At 46.1% G+C, this 20919-nt stretch overlaps 1 protein-coding gene and 1 long non-coding RNA gene across 2 annotated transcripts; both read right to left on the reverse strand.

Annotated features, from left to right (window-relative positions):
* Window positions 1-1480: 1480 nt before the first annotated feature.
* On the reverse strand, window positions 1481-20164 carry LOC115653435 (zinc finger protein 660-like). The gene is made up of 5 exons (XM_030566768.1): window positions 19935-20164; window positions 18356-18444; window positions 3686-3799; window positions 2640-3325; window positions 1481-2591 (listed from the first exon to the last, which is right to left on the reverse strand). The coding sequence occupies exons 1-5, from the start codon at window positions 20162-20164 to the stop codon at window positions 2172-2174; spliced, it is 1539 nt and encodes a 512-aa protein (XP_030422628.1). The 3' UTR covers window positions 1481-2171.
* On the reverse strand, window positions 11675-17570 carry LOC115653604. The gene is made up of 2 exons (XR_004000964.1): window positions 17534-17570; window positions 11675-11982 (listed from the first exon to the last, which is right to left on the reverse strand). It is a non-coding gene; the product is annotated as an uncharacterized LOC115653604 (long non-coding RNA).
* Window positions 20165-20919: the final 755 nt, after the last annotated feature.

Here is a 20919-nt window from a genome sequence, read left to right on the forward strand (position 1 = left end):
CTCGGATTCTTCTGCCATGCGTGCTGGTGGAAGGGGTCTCCTATGTGGGAATGTTAGCATCACGAGAAAAAATACCTTTTTCATACTTTAAATCTTTCAAAGTAGTAGGAAGTAGAGGAGAAGTGATACAAATGCAGAAAACACAAGAGAAAACTGTCTAGGCTACACTAAAGACATTTATCAGTATAATTATTGCTCAGAGGTGTGAAAAATGGACACAGCTGAGCAACGCAGTTACACATCTCTAATCCCCTGTGTAGATAGTGCTACATCAGCAGGAGGCCTTCGCCTACCAACATAGCCATCTGAGACAATATTGATTTAAACAATTGAACTACGCTGTGCTCATATGCACTTCCCTCAGTTACTGGGGGGTCTGCTGCTGTTCACCATGGCCAAGTGGAGACTTTAAATCACTGCTGTGTCTTTGTTAGCATGGCCAGTAAATTGGAGAGTTCTCTCCTATTGACAGAACTGCACTTGAACTTTCTCCATATCATCACGGAAGGATGGGGAGAAGCAAAGCTGAAGTGAGAAATGACGACTTTAGCAAATGGTCATTTGTCTTAAATTCTCCAATAAATCTGAGCCGAACTAATATCTAATTGTGTGACCACATAGCCATCAAGAAAGATAGAAACCCAGATCACAGAGAGATAGAATACATGACAATGAAAGTGTAAATTGAAATTCCAGAGCAGGTTCCATCTAATTATTTAGAATCAGGACAAGAGATTCTCCCATCACACTCTCCTCTGATCCATTCAAACATATTTCATTGAGCACTGTCTCAACAGTCAGTTATGTTATTTACAACATGTTTAGTATCCTAGCATTCCCATAATGGGGGAAAAAGCACCCGCCTTGCCAGAACTGGCTTGACCAATAGATGGAACCTGAGATTTAAACTCGAAATGATCACACTGCATTTAGGGTCCATTTGAATTCCCCTTCTCAGTCTTTGATACTTTCATCTCCAATCATAGCAACTCTGGTATAGGATTAAATAAGTCAAAGCATCATCTCCAAGCACACACAACTGAGAACACTTCATCACATGACACTTTGAGAAGTGGAGGGGTAGAATGTGATGACGATAAACTCTGCCTGGCTCAGACAAAAGGTAACAGTTCTGCCATGATGGGGAAGGAGGGAATCTCTGAGTCACCCCATCTCCTTCCAAGTATCAGAGGGGTAGCTGTGTTAATCTGGATCTGTAACATATGACACAGAGTCCTGTGGCACGTTGTAGACTAACAGCCGCATTGGCTCATAAGATTTCATGGGTGAATCCCCACTTTGTCAGATGCATGTAGTGGAAATTTCCAGAGGCGGGTATAAATAAGCAGGCAAGAATCAGTCTAGAGATAAGGAGGTTAGTTCAATCAGGGAGGATGAGGCCCTCTTCTAGCAGTTGAGGTGTGAACACCAAGGTAGGAGAAACTGCTTCTGTAGTTGGCTAGCCATTCACAGTCTGTTTAATCCTGCGCTGATGGTGTCAGATTTGCAGATTAACTGGAGCTCAGCAGTTTCTCTTTGAAGTCTGGCCCTGAAGTATTTTCTGCTGCAGGCTGGCTACTTTTAAGTCTGCTATTGTGTGTCCAGGGGGATTGAAGTGTTCTTCTACAGGTTTCTGTATATTGCTTATGCTCCAATACGTATTTTAGTTTATAAGGTGCCACAGGACTCTGTTGCTTTTTACGTCTCCTTCCAGTACCACAGAGGCTGAAATGACACTTTTTTTCCTGCCCCTGCTCCTCTTCATTTAAATTTAATATGAAAAAGTTCCCATTATAACTGCTCTTCAGCAGAGCATGAGAACAACTGGCAATGATACAATCTGTATCACTGGTGACTCTAACAATAACTTGGCAATAGGAAGACTGGTATAAATGTGATGCTCCCTGGTTCCTGATAGGAAGGGCACACTAGAATTACTCATGGGAGAATGGAGTTGATAGAAAGGACAAATGAGTCCACCTCAAAGAGGTCAAACTGGAAAATGCAAAAACAGGTCACTCACTCATCTGGGCAAAGTGAGGGTTATCGGTGCTTCAAACAGCTTTTAAAAGTTAATCTGTGGGAATCAGGAAAGTATTAAAGTATTGATAGCCCTAGAGAGTTTTATAGTGTTGATCCTCCTTGCAGATTCTCTGATGGCTCACATGGGCTCAGTGGCAAGACAAGGTTTTCCCACTCTCACCGCTTCCACTGGGTCGCATACCTGTGTGGATTCTCTGATGTCTGCAAAGGCCTGAGCTGCTAGGGAATCTTTTCCCACACTCACTGCATTTGTAGGGCCTCTCCCCTGTGTGTCTTCCGAGATGCAAAATAAGGTTTGAATTGGAACTGAAGCTTTTCTCACACTCACTGCATTTATAGGGCCTCTCCCCTGTGTGGATTCTGAGATGGGTAATAAGGCTTGACTTGGAAGTGAAGCTTTTCCCACACTCACTGCATTCAAAAGGCCTCTCCCCTGTGTGGATTCTCTTATGTTGAGAAAGGCAAAAGCTGTGAGTGAAACTTTTCCCACACTCACTGCATTCATAGGGCCGCTCCCCTGTGTGGATTCTCTGATGCCTAGTAAGTTGAAAGCTGTGAGTGAAACTTTTCCCACACTCACTGCATTCAAAAAGCCTCTCCCCTGTGTGGATTCTCTGATGTTTGCAAAGGCCTGAGCTGCTAGTGAAGCTTTTCCCACACTCACTGCATTCATAGGGCTTCTCCCCTGTGTGGATTCTCTGATGCATAGTGAGGATATAGCTGTCAGTGAAGCTTTTCCCACACTCACTGCATTTATAGGGCTTCTCCCCTGTGTGGATTCTCTGATGCGTAGTAAGCTGAAAGTTGTGAGTGAAGCTTTTCCCACACTCACGGCATTCATAGGGCTTCTCCCCTGTGTGGATTCTCTGATGCGCAGTAAGGCGATAGCTGTGAGCGAAGCTTTTCCCACACTCACGGCATTCATAGGGCCTCTCTCCTGTGTGGATTCTCTGATGTTGAGAAAGGGCTGAGCTGTAAGTGAAGGTTTTTCCACACTCACTGCATGTATTTTTCCTCTTTCCCATGAGGATTTCCTGCTGTGTTGTGGTTTCCTTGACACTCTGAGTTCCCCGACAGGAAATAAATTTACCCATTTTCTCCCCTGCTTGCTTTCCTTCCTCTCTTTCTGGTCTGTGCTGAATCTCACAGGAGTTTTCCTGCTCATGACTCCTGGACACATTCCTTTTCGATCTTTGCGATAATTCTCTGTGTTCAGCCACTTGCTCAACATGTTCCTGCTGACAATTCTGCTCCTCTTTCTCACATACCACTGTGTCACCTGCTGTGATAGAGACAGAAACCTCAAACAGGGATAGAGAGGGGAAGGCCAAACCAAACCAAATGCTTGAGAGAGGGCAAATAAAAACAAGAACTGAACTCCTCCAAACTCTTCCCCTAAACAGGAGAGAGGAGGGGATCAATTTGGCCCTCATATCCCATCCAAATTCACAGAGGGAAGGGAGGAAACTACTGCCTGGTGTCTGCTAGGGTCTACAGGAAGCCATGAGCTATATTTACCCTGAGGATACAACCCCTGCTAGGGACAATAATGAACTGAGAAACCTTCCAAAGGCATTGTAGGGCATCCCAGATGTTTCCTTCAGGCACTTAGAGATTCTGAGTTGGTTTAATCTTTCCTCACCTGTGCAGGCAACTCTCTGGATCTCTCTTTCCTCTGAACCCTGGAGGTCTGGGACCCATGGCTCTTCCCCTTGTTCCAGATGGGAAATTATAGGAGGTCTGGAAACTGGAAACCCTGCTCAGATGAAAGAAAACAAAGGAGTTCAGTTGATTTCATATGACTGTGTCATAAAAAAACACTATTAATTTAACTTCAGTGTTTAGTGTGACCCAGCATGCCTGGGGCAGTTCACGTTCATAGAATCATAGATTATTAGGGTTGGAAGGGACCTCAGAAGATCATCTAGTCCAACCCCCTGCTCAAATCAAGACCAATTCCCAACTAAGTCCCCAAATGGCCTCCTCAAGGATTGAACTCACAATCCCCTGGATTTAGTAGGCCAGTGCTCAAACCACTAAGTTATCCCTCCCCCCATTGAAAATGCCAAGATCAGGGCAGGCTGAAAAAGGGAGAGCAGATGCTCCCAAAACTGGTGGTTAACATGGAAGTTAAATTCACCCATCAGTCACCAACTGTGCTTCTGATACCCCACATTGGTTATAGAGAAACTGAAAAAAAGACATCACACGGCCCCCTTTACTGCATTCCAGTTCTCTGACTCCCGATCAGCACCTCGGTCCGGCACTGTGAGAGTTTATTTAAAAACTGCTCACATAAAACAAGTGTTCTTCTGACCCCAGAGTCAGCAACATTACCAGGTCTGTATAGGTTTGGATCTTACCCAGAATACTTTGATGCCAGCCAATCCTTAGCTTCTAAACTAAAGCTTTATTATAAAAAGGAAAGAAAAAGGAAGTTGTTTGTCATGGTACAATTCCCCACTCTGAACCTTAGCGTCCAAAAGATGAGGTACCAGCATGAATTCCTCCAAGCTTAATCACCAGCTTAGAACCTGTAGCGCTGCCACCAACCAGGAATTCCAGTGCCTGGGTACACTCTGGTCCCCTCAAAACCTTGCCCGGGGACCCCCAAGACCCAGACCCTCTGGATCTAAACACAGGGGAAGTAAACCCTTTCCACCACCGTCGCCTCTACCAGGCTTCCCCTCCCTGGGTTTCCCTGGAAGACCACTGTGATTCAAACTCCTTGAATCACAAAACAGAGAGGAAAATTCACCTTCCCCCCCTCCTTCTCTTTCCCTCTCCAAGACTCTCCCTGAGAGAGACAGTAATCCTGACACAGAGAGAAACCAGCCTCTCTCTCCGCATTCCCTCCTTTCTCCCCACCAGTTCCCTGGTGAATCCAGACCCAGTCCCCTGGGGTCTCACCAGAATAAAAAAAACAATCAGGTTCTTAAACAAGAAGAACTTTTAATTAAAGAAAGAAAAACAATAAAAATTAGCTTTGTAAATTTAAGATGGATTAGGTACAGGGTTTTTCAGTTATAGACACTGGGAATATCCTCCCAGTCTAAATATACAACTACAAATTAAACTCCTTCCAGCCAAATACACATTTGCAAATAAAGAAAACAAACATAAGCTTAACTCGCTATCTACCTAGTACTTACTATTTGGAATCTATAAGAACCTGTATCAGGGAGATTGGAGAGAAACCTGGTTGCACGTCTGCTCCCTCTGAGCCCCTAGAGTGAACAACAACCAAAAACTAACAGCACACACAGAAACTTCCCTCCCTCAAGATTTGAAAGTATCCTGTCTCCTGATTGGTCCTCTGGTCAGGTGACAGCCAGGCTACTGAATTTGTTAACCCTTTACAGTCAAAGAGATATAAAGTACTTCTGTGCTATTAACTTTTCTTATGTGTTTATGACATTGTTAAAATGGCATAAACACATAAGAAAAGTTAATGGGAACACAGTTTATGGGGAAACAGTCAGATGCATTCAGAAATCTATATATCTGGTTCTTAGCAGTATTGGTAATAAAGGTAATAACTGGAGATATACCAATCTCCTAGAACTGGAAGGGACTTTAAAAGGTCATTGAGTCCAGCCCCCTGCCTTCACTTGCAGAACCAATTTTGGCTCCAGCTCCCTAAGTGGCTCCCTCAAGGACTGAATTCACAACCTTGGGTTTAGCAGGCCAAAGCTCAAATATCCCTCCCTCTCAGATGAGTGAGTTACTGGCTTGAAAGGCTCTCTGGTACACATCAACATCATTCAGTCCTTTGTTCCAGCGTTCAGTTTGTAGAGAAGTTGCTCCAGAGGTAGGAAGAGGGATTGAAGACAAAATGGAGATGATGCAGCTGCCCTTTATATTCATAGACTCACAGGTCAGAAGGGACCAATATGATCATCTAGTCTGACCTCCTGCACAGAGCAGGTCACAGAACCCTACCCATCCACTTCTTTAACAAACCTCTAACCTATGTCCGAGTTATTGAAGTCTTGAAATTGTGGTTTGAAGACCTCAAGCTGCAGAGAATCCACCAGCAAGTGACCCATGCCCCACGCTGCAGAGGAAGGTGAAAAACCTCCAGGGACTCTGCCAATCTGCCCCCGAGAAAAATTCCTTCCCGACCCCAAATATGGTGATCAGCTAAACCCTGAGTATGTGGGCAAGATTCACCAGCCAGTACTCAGGAAAGAATTCTCTACAGTAACTCAGATCCCGTCCCATCCAACATTCCATCACAGACCATTGGGCAGACTTATCTGCTGATAATCAAAGATCAATTGCCAAAATTAAACTATCCTATCATACCATCCCTTCCATAAACTTATCAAGCTTAGTCTTAAAGCCAGATGTGTCTTTTGCCCTCACTACTCCCCTTGGAAGGCTGTTCCAGAACTTCACTCCTCTAATGGTTAGAAACCTTCATCTAATTTCAAGTCTAAACTTCCTAATGTCCAGTTTTTACCCATTTGTCCTTGTGTCTACATTGGTCCTAAGTTTAAATAATTCCTCTCCCTCCCTAATGTTAATCCCCCTGATATATTTATAAAGACCAAGCATATCCCCCCGCAGCCTTCTTTTGGCTAGGCTAAACAAGCCAAGCTCTTTGAGTCTCCTTTCATAAGGCAGGTTTTCCATTCTTTGGATCATCCTAGTAGCCCGTCTCTGAACCTGTTCCAGTTTGAATTCATCCTTCTTAAATATGGGAGACCAGAACTGCACACAGTATTCCAGATGAGGTCTCACTAGTGCCTTATATAACAGTACTAACACCTCCTTATCTTTGCTGGAAATACCTCGCCCGATGCATCCTAAAACTGCATTTGCTTTTTTAACGGCCATATCGCATTGGCAGCTCATAGTCATCGTGTGATCACCCAATATTTCAAGGTCCTTCTCCTCCTCTGTTGCTTCCAACTGATGTGTCCCCAATGTATATCTAAAATTCTTATGATCAATCCCTAAGTGCATGAGCTTGCACTTTTCACTATTAAATTTCATCCTATTACTATTACTCCAGTTTACAAGGTCATCCAGATCTTCCTGTATGATATCCCGGTCCTTCTCTGTGTTAGCAATACCCCCAGTTTTGTGTCATCCGCAAACTTTATTAGCACATTCCTGCTCTTTGTGCCAAGGTCAGTAATAAAAAAGTTAAATAAGATTGGTCCCAAAACTGATCCTTGAGGAACTCCACTAGTAACCTCCTTCCAGCCTGACAGTTCGCCCTTCAGTATAACTCGGAGTCTCTCCTTTAACCAGTTCCTTAGCCCCTTACAATTTTCATATTGATCCCCATCTTTTCCAGTTTAACTAATAATTCCCCATGTGGAATCGTGCCAAATGTCTTACTGAAATCGAGGTAAATTAGATCTACTGCATTTCCTTTGTCTAAATAATCTGTCACCTTCTCAAAGAAGGAGATCAGGTTGGTTTGGCACGATCTACCTTTTCTAAAACCATGTTGTAATTTGTCCCAATTACCATTGACCTCAATGTCCTTAACTACTTTCTCCTTCAAAATATTTTCCAAGACCTTACGTACTACAGATGACAAACTAACAGGTCTATAGTTACTCGGATCACTTTTTTTTCCCTTTCTTGAAGATAGGAACCATGTTAGCAATTCTCCAGTCATACGGTACAACCCCCGAGTTTACTGATTCATTAAAAATTCTTGCTAATGGGCTTGCAATTTCATGCACCAGGTCCTTTAATATTCTTGGATGAAGATTGTCTGCGCACTCCGATTTTGTCCCATTAAGTTGTTCAAGTTTAGCTTCTCTCTCAGATGTGGTAATATCCATCTCCATATTCACAATCCTGTTTGTCATCCTTCCATCATCCCCAAGCTCCTCATTAGCCTTATTAAAGACTGAGGCAAAGTATTTATTTAGATATTGGGCCATACCTAGGTTATCCTTAACCTCCGCTCCATCTTCAGTGTTTAGCGGTCCCATTTCTTCTTTCTTTGTTTTCTTCTTATTTATATGGCTATAGAACCTTTTATTATTGGTTTTAATTCCCTTTGCAAGGTCCAACTCCACACGGCTTTTAGCCTTCCTCACTTTATCCCTACATGTTCTGACCTCACTAAAGTAGCTTATCTTGCTAATCCCACCTTTCTTCCACTCCTTGTAAGTTTTCTGCTTTTTCTTAATCACCTCTCTGAGATGCTTGCTCATCTACAACTCCTGCCTATGGTTTTTTTCCCCTTTCTTGAGATGCAAGCTTCTGCAGTTGCGACTTAAAGTAATTCCAGGCCTCCTCCGCATTTAGATCCACAAGTTCTTCAGTCCAATCCACTTCCCTAATTAATTTCTTTATTTCTTTAAAGTCAGCACTTGAGAAGTCAAAAACCCTAGTCCCAGATCTATTTTTGCTTATCCGTCCATCTAGTCTGAACTGAATTAGCTCATGAGCACTCGAACCAAAGTTGTTCCCTACAACCATTTCTTCTATGAGGTCCTTACTGCTCACCAAAACCAAATCTAAAATGGCATCCCCTCTTGTTGGCTCTTCAGCTACTTGGTGAAGAAATCCATCTGCTATCACATCCAGAAAAATTTGAGCCCTATTATTCTTGCTAGCACTTGTCCTCCAATCTGTATCTGGGAAGTTAAAGTCTCCCATGATCACACATTTCCTATTAGTGTTTACTTCATTAAAAACATTAAAGAGGTCTCTATCCATATCCAAATTAGATCCCGATGGTCTGTAGCACACCCCAAGCACTATCTCAGGGGAGGTTCTAGTAGCTTTCTTTCCCAGTGAGACTTTTGCCCAGACAGACTATGTCTTATCCATTCCATCACTTATTTCTTTACAGTTAACCTCATCATTGATGTACAATGCTACTCCACCGCCACCTTTGCCTTTATTTCTGTCTTTCCTAAACAGCACATAGCCTTCAATACCTATACTCCAGTCATGACTACTATTCCACCATGTTTCTGTTATCCCTATAATATCCAGTTTCAATTCCTGCATCAGTAGCACTAGTTCCTCCATTTTGTTCCCTAGGCTTCTCGCATTAGTGTACAAACATTTTATTTTTTGCCGTTTGGGTTCACTGACATTCTTTACTCTGTTAGGCATAGACATTCTACCACCAGTATCACCTGTTAGTTTGGTATCAACACTACCCTTCCTCCTTATGTCAATTCTTCTGTCCATGGCTGTATCCCCTTTTACTTTGTTTACTTCCCTCTCAAGGTTAAATTCCAGCCTGGAGATCACCTGAACATCTCCCAACCATCTCCCCCAAATTCCTAGTTTAAACACTCTTATCAGTTGGGCGAGCTTCCATCCTAGAAGTCTATTTCCCTCCTTACTCAGGTGAAGTCCATCCCGAGAGAACAGTCTTCTGTCCGTAAATGCTTCCCAATGACAGTACATCCCAAAGTCTTCCCGATAGCACCACTGCCTGAGCCATCTGTTGATTGCTATAATCTTGTCACACCTTTGTTGCCCTTCTCTAGGAACCGGCAGAATCCCACTGAAGATCACCCGAGCCTCAATTTCCTTAAGCGTCTTCCCCAGTCTGGCATATTCTCCCTTCATACGTTCCAGCGAGAATCTAGCCAAATCAGTCGTTCCCACATGAAGGACAATCAGTGGATTCTTTCTCACTAGGATCCTTTTCAGCCTCAGGTCCACATCCTGTATCTTAGCACCCGGCAGACAGCACACCCTTCTGTTCTCCTGATCAGCTCTAGTTACAGGCCTGTCTATTCTTCTCAGTAAGGAGTCTCCAGTCACGTAGACCTGCCTTTTCCTAGTGACAGTGTGATTCTCTGGTCTACCCTCTGCACCCACTGGCTGCAAGACCTCTCGATTCCTATTCACCCTTGCAATCCTCCTGGGGCTGATATTTGGTGTTGCTTCCATTGACTCCTCCCCTCCTCTTGTAGGACTATCAGCTCTTCTCTTTTTCCTTGTCCTCTCTCCTTCAGCGACTACCTGCTGTGCCCCTTCTTCATTTTCCAACTCTGCAAACCTCTTCCTGAGTTCTATTTCTCCTTCACTGGCCCGTCTTTTCCTCTGCCTGGTTCTCTTAGTCACATGCTTGCACTGTCCACTGTCCTCACCCAGCAGTCTCTCCTCTGAATTCTTTGGTCCTGCTTCCATCTGCACGGCTGAGCTTATCCCTTCAGCCCCCTCGTGTCTGTGTTCCATCATCTGCTCAAACCCCCTTCTAAATTCAGAGTTTCCACCTGCATCTCCAGTTCTATGATCTTTTCTTCCATCAGCTCTATCAGGTAGCACTTCACGCAGATGAAACTCTTTTCAGGTACCCCCTCCAGGATCATGTACATGCCGCAGCTTCCACATCCAGTCATCCTCATTGTGTCTTTCACTGCTGCCTCTGTATCAGTCACAGCCTTCCCACCTAGTGCCTGGTAATCCAAGACACACAACACAAACCCCCCAAGAGGCACCGCAACACTGGCAAACCACCACCCACTCCCTTAACTAGCCTGTGGGTTCCTCTGTTTTCGTCTCCCCCGCAACCTCCCCCTGTAAACTCCCTCTGAAACTCCCGTTTCCAGCTCTGTTTGCTGGCTGCTGTGCCACTGCCTGACTAGCTGGCTACTTTTATAGGACCCCTAATCAGGTAAGCCCGCCCCCTAATCAGGGCTCAGCTGCTCTCCCAGCACACGGCCCCTAGCAGCCTCCTTTTGCCAAGTGGCTTCTACTTCCTGTGTCTCAAACACAAGCTTCACAGCACATGGCATGGAAAAGCCTTGGAGGTCTCAGTACATAGGCATACCCCTGCATGTCTTGCTGACTCAATAGGTGTATCCCCTTGATCCTTTCCATGGGTTCATTGTACAGCTGATGACCCCGGATGGGCCATTGAACAGGCTGGGCAGTGCTGATGCCAATATGTCTGGGGGTGTCACTCAGAAAACCTACACAAGTCTGGAATACAGACATATCTATAACTCACAATACAAAGATAGAAACAAGATTATCAAATGAGGAAAATCATAACATTTTCATTGACAACTTACATGGCATATCTAGCATGATTCATTGCAATTTCATCATATTGGTATTTATAATAAAATAATATAAAGTGTCTCTCAATTCTATTAAGTGACACTGTATGAACCAGTGAATTCCCAGGACCGGTTCCCCAGGTGTTTGAAGATGCCGAACACCTTTCTTGTGAGGGACTGAAATACCCACATATATGTTAGGAACACACAGACAGACACTGTGCAAGTCTGTGCCCCTATGTTCACTCTTCTAGAAAATTATGATCAATTTTGTTCATAGTATGTGTCAGGGCTGAATCTCTACTCTGTCACTCTGAGTGCAGAAAGTGGGGGCCCGCCAGGATTCTAAAAATTAATTTGTGCAACTCTAGGCTTGTATTAAACCCCCAAAGTTACAGCTTTTCTCTGACCTTGGCTCGGTAAATGCTGCCACCACCCAAATTCAAAAAACTCCAAACCCTTGGACCCAGGAAGGAGCACTTGAGAATTCTTCCCTCTGGGGTGCCCTCAAGCCCTTTCACCTCCCCTCCGGGAAAGAGCTGAGAAAGAAAACAAAGGAAATTAGCTGTGGCTACCAGATAATCAACAACATGCACGAACCTCTTAGGACACCATAAATCCAATCCTGTTCTTAAAAGAGGTAAATTTTATTAAAATTGAAAAGGAAAACAATACATCTGGAACTCAGGCTTCGGCTAGAAACAACTTTTGCACGCACCCAAAATAGCTTTCTTGGGGGTTCAGCTTAAAGCTTAGAAGCAAAGAGAAGCATCTGGGATAGCACAGAGGAGCTCCAAAAGCCAAAATAAAAAATATAAACCTGATTGTGTCTGTCTAAACATTCTCTGTCCAAATCATTTCTTCTAGGTATGGAAGATGAATTTTCAAACCTGCGTCAAGCCATACACAGCATTGCTACTCTGTGTCGACTTCTCTGGAGAACAGACAGAAAAAGGGAAAGTTACTGTCCCATTTAAAAAAGTTCAAGCCTTTCCATTGGCTCTTTTAGTCAGGTATCCACTCCTTTTCTTCTACCTGTGGGCTTGTTAACCCTTTACAGGTAAAGCAAACAGAGAAATCACACCAACAAGGATTTTACAGCAATCTGGCTGGCTGGGTGTTTATAAAAGGGAGATCCCTCCCTTCCCCTTCATTTATCACTGTATGGCTTGTGAGGTAACATTTGAAAAGACAATCTACTGAATACCCTCCTTAAAATGTGTAACAACATTGTATGTAAAGTGATGTGATTTTATGGTATGATATTACTGAAAAAGTTGCAACCCTAACCCTAAGTTCTTCAGAGACAGCAAGGCAAACAGCTGGTCAAACAGCCATTCTTCAGGAGGGGGAAGGTGTGAAGAAGACATGTACATTCCATCACAGAGACAACTTGAAGCTCCTATCTACAACAGCCTGTCACCATGACTCAGCTGAGAACTGAATTTGTTTCTAGTACAAAGGACTGAATTATAAAAAAAGAGGTGAGGAAAATGCATGAGACACTCTCTTCTCTTTCCCTCTGCTTATGACATCTCCTGAAGAACTGAATGTGGGCAGCAGGGGCAGGTTAGAGGGATTCCTGGCTGAAAGGAAAGCCAGCCTGTCTCAGCACATGGTGAGAGAAACATTCGTTTTATATCCGGTTTAGCTTGTTAAGTTAAACATTAGTTTGCGTTTTCTCTTGCATTTCTTTTGTAAACAAGTCTGACTTTTATGCCTTATTACTTGTAGTCACTGAAAATCTTTTTTTTTCCCCAGTAGTTAACAATCTTAGTTTATTGTTTTATCTAACCAGTGTGGTTGGATTCAAGTGTGTTGAAAACTCCATTTGGAACAACAACCCTGGTGCATGTCATTTTCCACAGATGAAATAAGATTTCAGATGAGCTCCCATTGTTCAGTAGTGTGCTGGACAGGACAAGATGCACATGTCTGGGAGCAGAGAATTTTCTGGGGTTCTCCTGTGGGGTACTGTAATTCGGGAGTCACTGACTAGCAGCACCCAACACTGTGTAGCTGGCAGTAAGTTACATGCTGGAGACTGTGTGTTAACTGCCCTGGAGTGGCTAGTCTCACAGTGGAGCAGTGTAAAAGGCACCCCAGCCTGGGGAACTGAGGGGACACAGCTGTTCAACACTCCAGATTGTACTATGCTTAATGTCACAGACACTCAATTTCAAAGTCTCCAAAACACACAGAAAATAAATCCACATCCCAAAAATCAAAGTCTCCAGACAGACGGCAAGTCTCTCTAGCTCTGCTTCTTGCTGACAGACAGGTCCAGAGACAAAGAGAGAGTCCCAGGGAAGCGTGGGACACAGTGGAGAAAGGGAACAGGAAAGGCAGGGATATCGTTGAATACAGGATCTCTGTAGTACTAGATGTCAGGGTAGCACATAGTGCAGCCCTTTGGAAAACATAATCCCAAATAGATATATAAAATGATGGGGTCTAAAGGAGTCATTTTCATTGATTTATAAAAGGGCAATAAGATATTCTCTGTATTATTGTCTATCCCTTTTTAAAGGATTCCTAATATCCTGTTAGCTTTTTTGACTTCTGCTGCACACTGCTGGATGTCTTCAGAGAACTTCCCACAATGACAAAAAGATCTTTTTCCTGATTAGTTGTAGCTAAATTAGCCCCCGTCATATTGTATATATACTTGGGGTTATTTTTTCCCACGTGCATTACTTCACATTTATCCACATTAAATTTCATTTGCCATTTTGTTGCCCAATCACTTGGTTTTGTGAAATCTTTTTGAAGTTCTTCACAGTCTGCTTTGGCCTTAACTATCTTGAGCAGTTTAGTATCATCTGCAAACTTTGCCATCTCACTGTTTACCCCTTTCTCCAGATCATTTATGAATAAGTTGAATAGGATTGGTCCTACGACTGACCCATGGGGAACACCACTAGCTACTCCTCTTCATTTTGAAAATTTACCATTTATTCCTACCCTTTGTTCCCTGTCTTTTAACTAGTTCTCAATTCATGAAAAGATCTCCCCTCTTATCCAATGATAACTTAATTTATCTAAGAGCCTTTCGTAAGAGACCTCGTCAAAGGTTTTCTGGAAATCTAAGTACACTATGTCCACTAGATCCCCCTTGTCCATATGTTTGTTGACACCTTCAAAGAACTCTAATAGATTAGTAAGACATGATTTCCCTTTACAGAAACCATGTTGACTTTTGCCCAACAATTTCTGTGCTTCTATGTGCCTGATAATTTTATTCTTTACTACTGTTTCAACTAATTTGCCTGGCACAGACGTTAGACTGATCGGTCTGTAATCGCCAGGATCGCCTCTACAGCCCTTTTTAAATATTGGTGTTACATGAGCAATCTTCCAGTCATTAGGTACAGAAGCTGATATAAAAGACAAGTTACAAACCATAGCTAATAGTTCCCCAATTTCACATTTGAGTTCCTTCAGAGCTCTAGGGTAAATACCATCTGGTTCCGGTGACTTGTTACAGTTAAGTTTATCAATTAGTTCCAAAACTTCCTCTAGCGACACTGCAATCTGTGGCAATTCCTCAGATTTGTCACCCACAAAAGGTTTGGGAATCTCCCTAACATTCTCAGCCGTGAAGACTGAAACAAAGAATGCATTTAGTTTCTCCGCAATGACTTTATCGTCTTTAAGGGCTCTTTCTGTATTTCAATCGTCCAGGGGCCCCACTGGTTGTTTAGCAAACTTCCTGCTTTTGATGTACTTAAAACTTTTTGTTATTACCTTCTGAATTTTTGACTAGCTGTTCTTCAAACTCCTTTTTGGGTTTTCTTATTCATTTTTACACTTAATTTGGCAGTACTTATGCTCCCTTCTATATACACCTCACTAGGATTTGACTTCCACTTTTTAAAAGATGCCTTTTTATTTCTCACTGCTTCTTTTACATGATTAAGCCAAGCCACAGTGGCCCTTTTTAGTGCTTTTGCTGTGTTTTTTAATTTGGGGTATACATTTAAGTTGGGCCTCTAATATTGTGTCTGTGAAAAGCACCCATGCAGCTTCCAGGGATTTCACTCTAGTCACTGTAACTTTTAATTTCTGTTTAACTAACCCCCTCATTTTTGCATAGTTCTCCTTTCTGAAATTAAATGCCACAGTGTTGAGCTGTTTTTCCCACCACAGGAATGTTATATTTTGTTATATGATGATCACTATTTCCAAGCGGTGTTATAGTTACCTCTTGGACAAGATCCTGCGCTTCACTCAGAACTAAATGGAGAGTTGCTTCTCCCCTTGCGGGTTCTTGTACCAGCTGCTCCAAGAAACAGTCATTTAGAATATCGAGAAATTTTATTTCTGCATTTTGTCCTGAGGTGACATGGACCCAGTCAATATGGGGATCATTGAAATCCCCCACTATTATGGAGTTCTTTATTTTGATAGATTCTCTAATCTCTCTTTGCATTTCATCCTCACTATCACTGTCTTTGACAGATGGTCAATAATAGATTCCTATTGTTATATTCTTATTAGAGCATGGAATTACTATCCATAGAGATTCTATGGAACATGCAGTTTCATTTAAGATTGTTACTTCATTTGAGTCTACATTTTCTTTAACATACAGTGCCACTCCCCTCTCCATCCCCCGACTATGACCTGCTCTGTCCTTCCGATATATTTTGTACCCTGGAATGATTGTGTCCCACTGATTGTCCCCACTCCACCAGGTTTCTGTGATGCCTATTATGTCAATATCCTCTTAACACGAGGCACTCTAATTCACCCATCTTATTAGTTACACTTCTAGCATTTGTGTACAAGCACTTTAAAAACTTGTTACTGTTTATTTGTCTGCCCTTCTCTGATGTGTTAGATTCGTATGTGTGTGAATGCTTCTCGTCTGATCTGGCCTTTACTTTATCCTCTTCCAGCCTCTCTTCCTGACTAAAACTAGAAAAATCTCTATCATTACACTTTCCTTTAAGAGAAGTCTCTGTCTGATCCACGTGCTCCTCTGCAGCCATTGGCTTTCCCCCCCACCATCTCTTAGTTTAAAAACTCCTCTGCAGCCTTTTTAATGTTCAGTGCCAGCAGTCTGGATTCACTTTGGTTTAGGTGGAGCCCATCCTTCCTGTACAGGCTCCTCTATCCCCAAAGATTCCCCAGTTCCTAATAAATCTAAACTCCATCTCTCTACACCACCATCTCATCAACGCATTGAGACGCCGAAGCTCTGCCTGCCTACCTGGCCCTGCATGTGGAATGGGAGCATTTCTGAGAATGCCACCATAGAGGTCCTGGATTTCAGTCTCTTTCCTAGCAGATTAAATTTGGCCTCCAGGACGTCTCACCTACCCTTCCCTATGTCATTGGTATCTACATGTACCATGACCACTGGCTCGTCCTCAGCACTACACATAAGTCTATCTAGATGCCTTGAGAAATCCGCAACCTACGCACCAGGCAGGCAAGTCACCATACGGTTCTCCTGGTCATCACAAACCCAGATATCCTTGTTTCTAATGAATGAATCGCCCAATACTAACAGCTGCCTTTTCTTAATGACTGGAGTTCCCTCCCCCGGTGAGGTAACTTCAGTGTAAGGGGTTGCCCCAACACTATCTGGAAGGAGTGTTCCAACCATGAGAAGCTTTCCCTCTGCTCCCGTTGACTGCTCTCATTCCCTGGGCCTTTCATCCTCCTCAACAGTGTGGGAGGCTGTCTGTGCTGTCAGTGTGGGAGTTGGGACAATTTTATAGTGTCCCAGAAAGCCTCATGAACATACTTCTCTGCCTCCCTTAGCTCCCCCAGTTCCAACATCCTGGCCTCCAAAGCCTCCACATGGTCTCTGAGGGCACCAAATGCACACATACATATATAATATAAGAAAGGCCGTATTGAGTCAGATAAAAAGGTCCAACTAGCCCAGTATCCTGTCTACCGACAGTGACCAATGCCAGATGCCCCAGAGAGTGACTCTAACATGCAATGATCAAGTGATCTCTCTCTTACCATCCATCTCTATCCTCTGACAAACAGAGGCTAGGGACACCATTGCTTACCCATCCTGGCTAATAGCCACTGATGGACTTAACCACCATGAATTTATCTAGTTCTCTTTTAAACGCTGTTATAGTCCTAGCCTTCACAACCTCCTCAGGTAAGGAGTTCCACAAGTTGACTGTGCACTGCGTGATGAAGAACTTCCTTTTATTTTCTTTGAACCTGCTGCCTATTAATTTCATCTGGTGACCCCTAGGAAGCTTCTGTTGATTATGCTGCACTTAAACCTCAGTTTTACTTGAGCAAACAGGAGATATTTGACACTGCGATATGGCTTCTGTGCTCTGTTCCCAAAGTATTTTGCAGCAGGGGAGGGTCTCTGGTAATGTGTGTGTCACTGGTATATTGGGGTGATGCTGAAACTGGGCAGAGTAGAAGTGGCATTGCGGGGCCGGCGTAAACCTTAACTCACCGTTTTCCCTTCTAAGAACTGAGGGGACAGTAACCCTTACCCAGTGAGGTCACATTCTCATAGTTCTCCTGCATGACATCCCAGTAGAGGGCTCTCTGAGTGGGGTCAAGCAGAGCCCACTCTTCCCTGGTGAAATACACAGCCACCTCCTCGAAGATCACCAGCCCCTGAAAGAGCAAGAGTCCAACACTCAATACCTGCTGCCTCATTCACAGCCCCACTATTTGTGGGGAGAGAAGCCCATCAAAGGGAAGCCCTAGATGGATTGCAGTCAACAAAGTCCCACCCCTACCCTGCTCAAAGCATCCAGGAAACATCAGAGTGAGGGGACAAAGAGAGAGCCCCTTATCTCTCCCAGCAAATCCATCATACACCTACTAGCCACAGATTGATAGAGGAGAGGGAGGCCCTAGCAGGGACCAGGGAGAGATCCCTGGTAGGAAGCCCAACAGTCTCCTCCTTGTGAGGAGCTGGATATGAAGGGAGGGGAATCTCCCCTAACCCTCACTGGTGGGTATCCCCTTCATATCTCACAGCAGCCACTGAGTAGTCGGGTCAGGCTCCAGCATTATGAGTCTGGTCAGTTTTCCCAGCCCTATGTAGCTGGGTTATTTTCTGCTCCAGAAACTAGAGCATTTCCACCTCCGAACCTCATGGGTCTGTTCCTAGAATCTAGGCCACTTATTAAACAACTCACAGCAGGCTTGTCACCCCCTGCCCTCCCTCTCTCCATCCTGTGCATTTCCTGCCCCGTGCCAACCTCCAAACTAGACTGTGCAAACCTTCCCATCTCCAGTGTATTTGCTGTCCCTCTCCCTCCTGTAGGAACCCACCAACCCCCCTTCAAAAAAATAATCCTTACCTGAGCTGGCTCCACTGCAGCCATTTCTCTTCCCTCTGTCATGGGAGGTTGGGATGAGCTGGAGCAAAACATGGACGTCATTCTGCAGCCTGGCAGAGCGAGAAGGGCAGTTGTGGAGGTTTCAGAACAGGTTTTAGTTAATCTGACATCACGATTCTCCCAGGCCCTTTGCCTCCAGACAGACATCCTAGACTCTGCCGTGCTGGGAACATGCTTGATCTCTTTATTACAGTGTAGACCTGGCCCCTCCTGCCAGGATAAGCCCACAGACACATTTTTAACCTCCCTTCTCCCTCTCCTCACTTCCATAACAAAGTCTCTGAACACAAGACTAGAAAAGAGCAGAACCAAAGGAAGTCACTGTGGGGGATTCCCTCAGACACCGGCCCAACACCAGTCACACCCCAGCAGGGGGAATAGGGAGTCAAGAACCAGATTTCCTCTGTCTGAGCCTTCTCTTGTTCACTGGAAAGTGGTTCAGCCTAGGGATGCTGCAATACCTGTGTCTAGGTGGACTAGAGAGCTGGAAATCTCTCCCCCCACTCATTTCTCCCACTGCCCCTTTCAGTCTCTCCTTCCTCTGTCCTCTCTCCCTGCCCCTTTGGCTGGGAAAGTCCCATTCCTGGGGGCTTTGCTCTCCCAGGGCTGGATTTTCTCCTGGCAATTGCTAATGGGAGGAGAAATGATGAGGGGCTGTTTGTGTAGAGACACTTTCTTGCTAGTCCCCAGCACTTTCCCTGAGGTCTTTCAGTTACCTGGAGACTCTGGCTCAGAATTTGTATTAACAGGGCCCAGGTCTGCCCCAAGGGGCTAATACCAGCTGGAGAAAGTCATCCCCTAGGCTGGGTAGAGAAGCAGCTTTAATTAAGGTCACTTCCCAGCACAGAACCCTGCTGGGGGAGTAGCAGCTGCTAAGCCTGGTCTCCCAGATTACAATGGAGGCTACAGCAGCTGATCCATGTCCACTGGAGCCGTGGGACCAGAGGACCCTCCGCAGGCACACCTGCGGGAGATCCACCGGAGCGGCGGGACGGGCAAGTGGCAGGGCGCCCCCCGCACAGCGAAATGTCTGGAGCCGGCCCTGTTCGGCGGCGGGGGGCCCTTCTGTTCCGGGACCCGCTGCCGAAGTGCCCCAAAGACCCTCTTCGGCGGTAATTCGGCGGTGGGGGGCCCCTCTTCGGGGCAATTTGGTGGCGGGTCCCGGAACGGAAGGACCCCCCGCCAGCGAAGACCGGGAGCAGAAGAAGCTCTGGGGCCCGGCCCCGCAAGAGTGTTCCGGGCCCCCCCGGAGCGAGTGAAGGACCCCGCTCCAGGGGCCCCGAAAAGCTCTCGTGGGAGCCCCTGCGGAGCCCAGGGCAAATTGCCCCTCTTGCCCCCCCGCCCCCGGGCGGCCCTGGAATTTGTATCGGGGGCGAGAGGCACAAAGAGGGACAGGATCCAATTCACTCCCCCCACCCCCTCCCCGGGAATTTCCTGGCTGCCCAGAGACAGCTCAACATCCCCCCCCCTCCCCACTCCGGCTTCTCCCCGCCCCGCCCCGCCCGACCCCCCACAGGGCCCCCCGGGCCCCAGGCTCTACCCGCCCCCCCCATCCCAGCGGGGCGGATCCTGCTGCAGCTCCTGGGGCCGAGGCAGCTCCGAGGCTTCTCCCAGGTTCCCGGGGCCGAGAGAAACTGCCGCCCCCGGGACTTCTCGCTCACACGGAGGCGGCAGCAGCAGTTTTATCGTCCATCCCACACCGGAGCTCCCAAGGAGCATGCGCAGTTTCAGCTGCTGATCCCCTCCGTTAGCGTTAGCGCCCCAGGGCATGCTGGGAGTTGTAGTTCCGGACTCTCCTGGGAGCGGAAGTGATGTTATCGAGGGAGGAGGAGCCGGAGCGCAAGCGCTGTGGGTATGCCTGGCTCGCGTCGGGCCGTTGGAGCCTCTCTCGGGGCCGGAGAAGGGTTTGTGCCTTGGAGTTCTGGGCATGCGCAGATCGCGGCCGGAGAGACCTTCATTAACCCCCCCCTGCCCGGGCTCCGCCTGCGCTGCGGAGCTGCAGCCTCCAGGTACCGGAGCGAGCCCGGGGGGGGGCCGGGCGGTGACTCTGCCCCCGTGTCCGGGCCGGGGGGACCCGGCATCTCGCAGCGCCGGGGTCCGCTCCCTGGGGCCCCACTGGGGTCCCTGCGTGGGGCGGGGGGGACGCGGGACGGGGGGGTGGGAAGTGTCGGTGCAGCCCGGACATGGCCGGGGGGGGGGAAGAGCCGGTGACCCCCGAGGAGAGAAAGGGGGGGCTGAGATCCCCTCGGATTTACCGCTGCCCCCCCCGTGGGGACCCCCGTCCTGCCCCCTTTCTCTCTAGAGAGCATCATCCTGCGTGACCCCCGCCCCCAAACCCTGAGAAGTTCCCTGTCCCCCCCCCCCAGATTGTGCCCCATTTTCTCTGCACTTCGCCAGTGTCCAGCTCTCACTGCGGCTGGTGGGGGCTTGGGGGGGGATCGGGGTCCCTGGCCAGGGACTCTGGGGACTGGTTGCCAGAGAAGATCTGGTGGGACCCTGACTGGGGTTGTGGGGGTGTCTGGGGC

The sequence above is a fragment of the Gopherus evgoodei genome, chromosome 6, assembly GCF_007399415.2.
Source record: "Gopherus evgoodei ecotype Sinaloan lineage chromosome 6, rGopEvg1_v1.p, whole genome shotgun sequence".
Classification (NCBI taxonomy): Eukaryota; Metazoa; Chordata; order Testudines; family Testudinidae; genus Gopherus; species Gopherus evgoodei.

Bases quoted from the DNA above. Each gene is read 5' to 3' on its own strand.
- LOC115653435 (XM_030566768.1), bottom strand. From the start codon at position 20,164: ATGCCCTGGGGCGCTAACGCTAACGGAGGGGATCAGCAGCTGAAACTG. The intron at 3,800-18,355 runs GTAAGGATTATT...TCATCTGAGCAG, and splicing joins CTGCAGTGGAGCCAGCTCAG to GGTTTCCAGTTTCCAGACCT. The intron at 2,592-2,639 runs AGGCTTTTTGAA...ACTCACAGCTTT, and splicing joins AGAGAATCCACACAGGGGAG to CAACTTACTAGGCATCAGAG.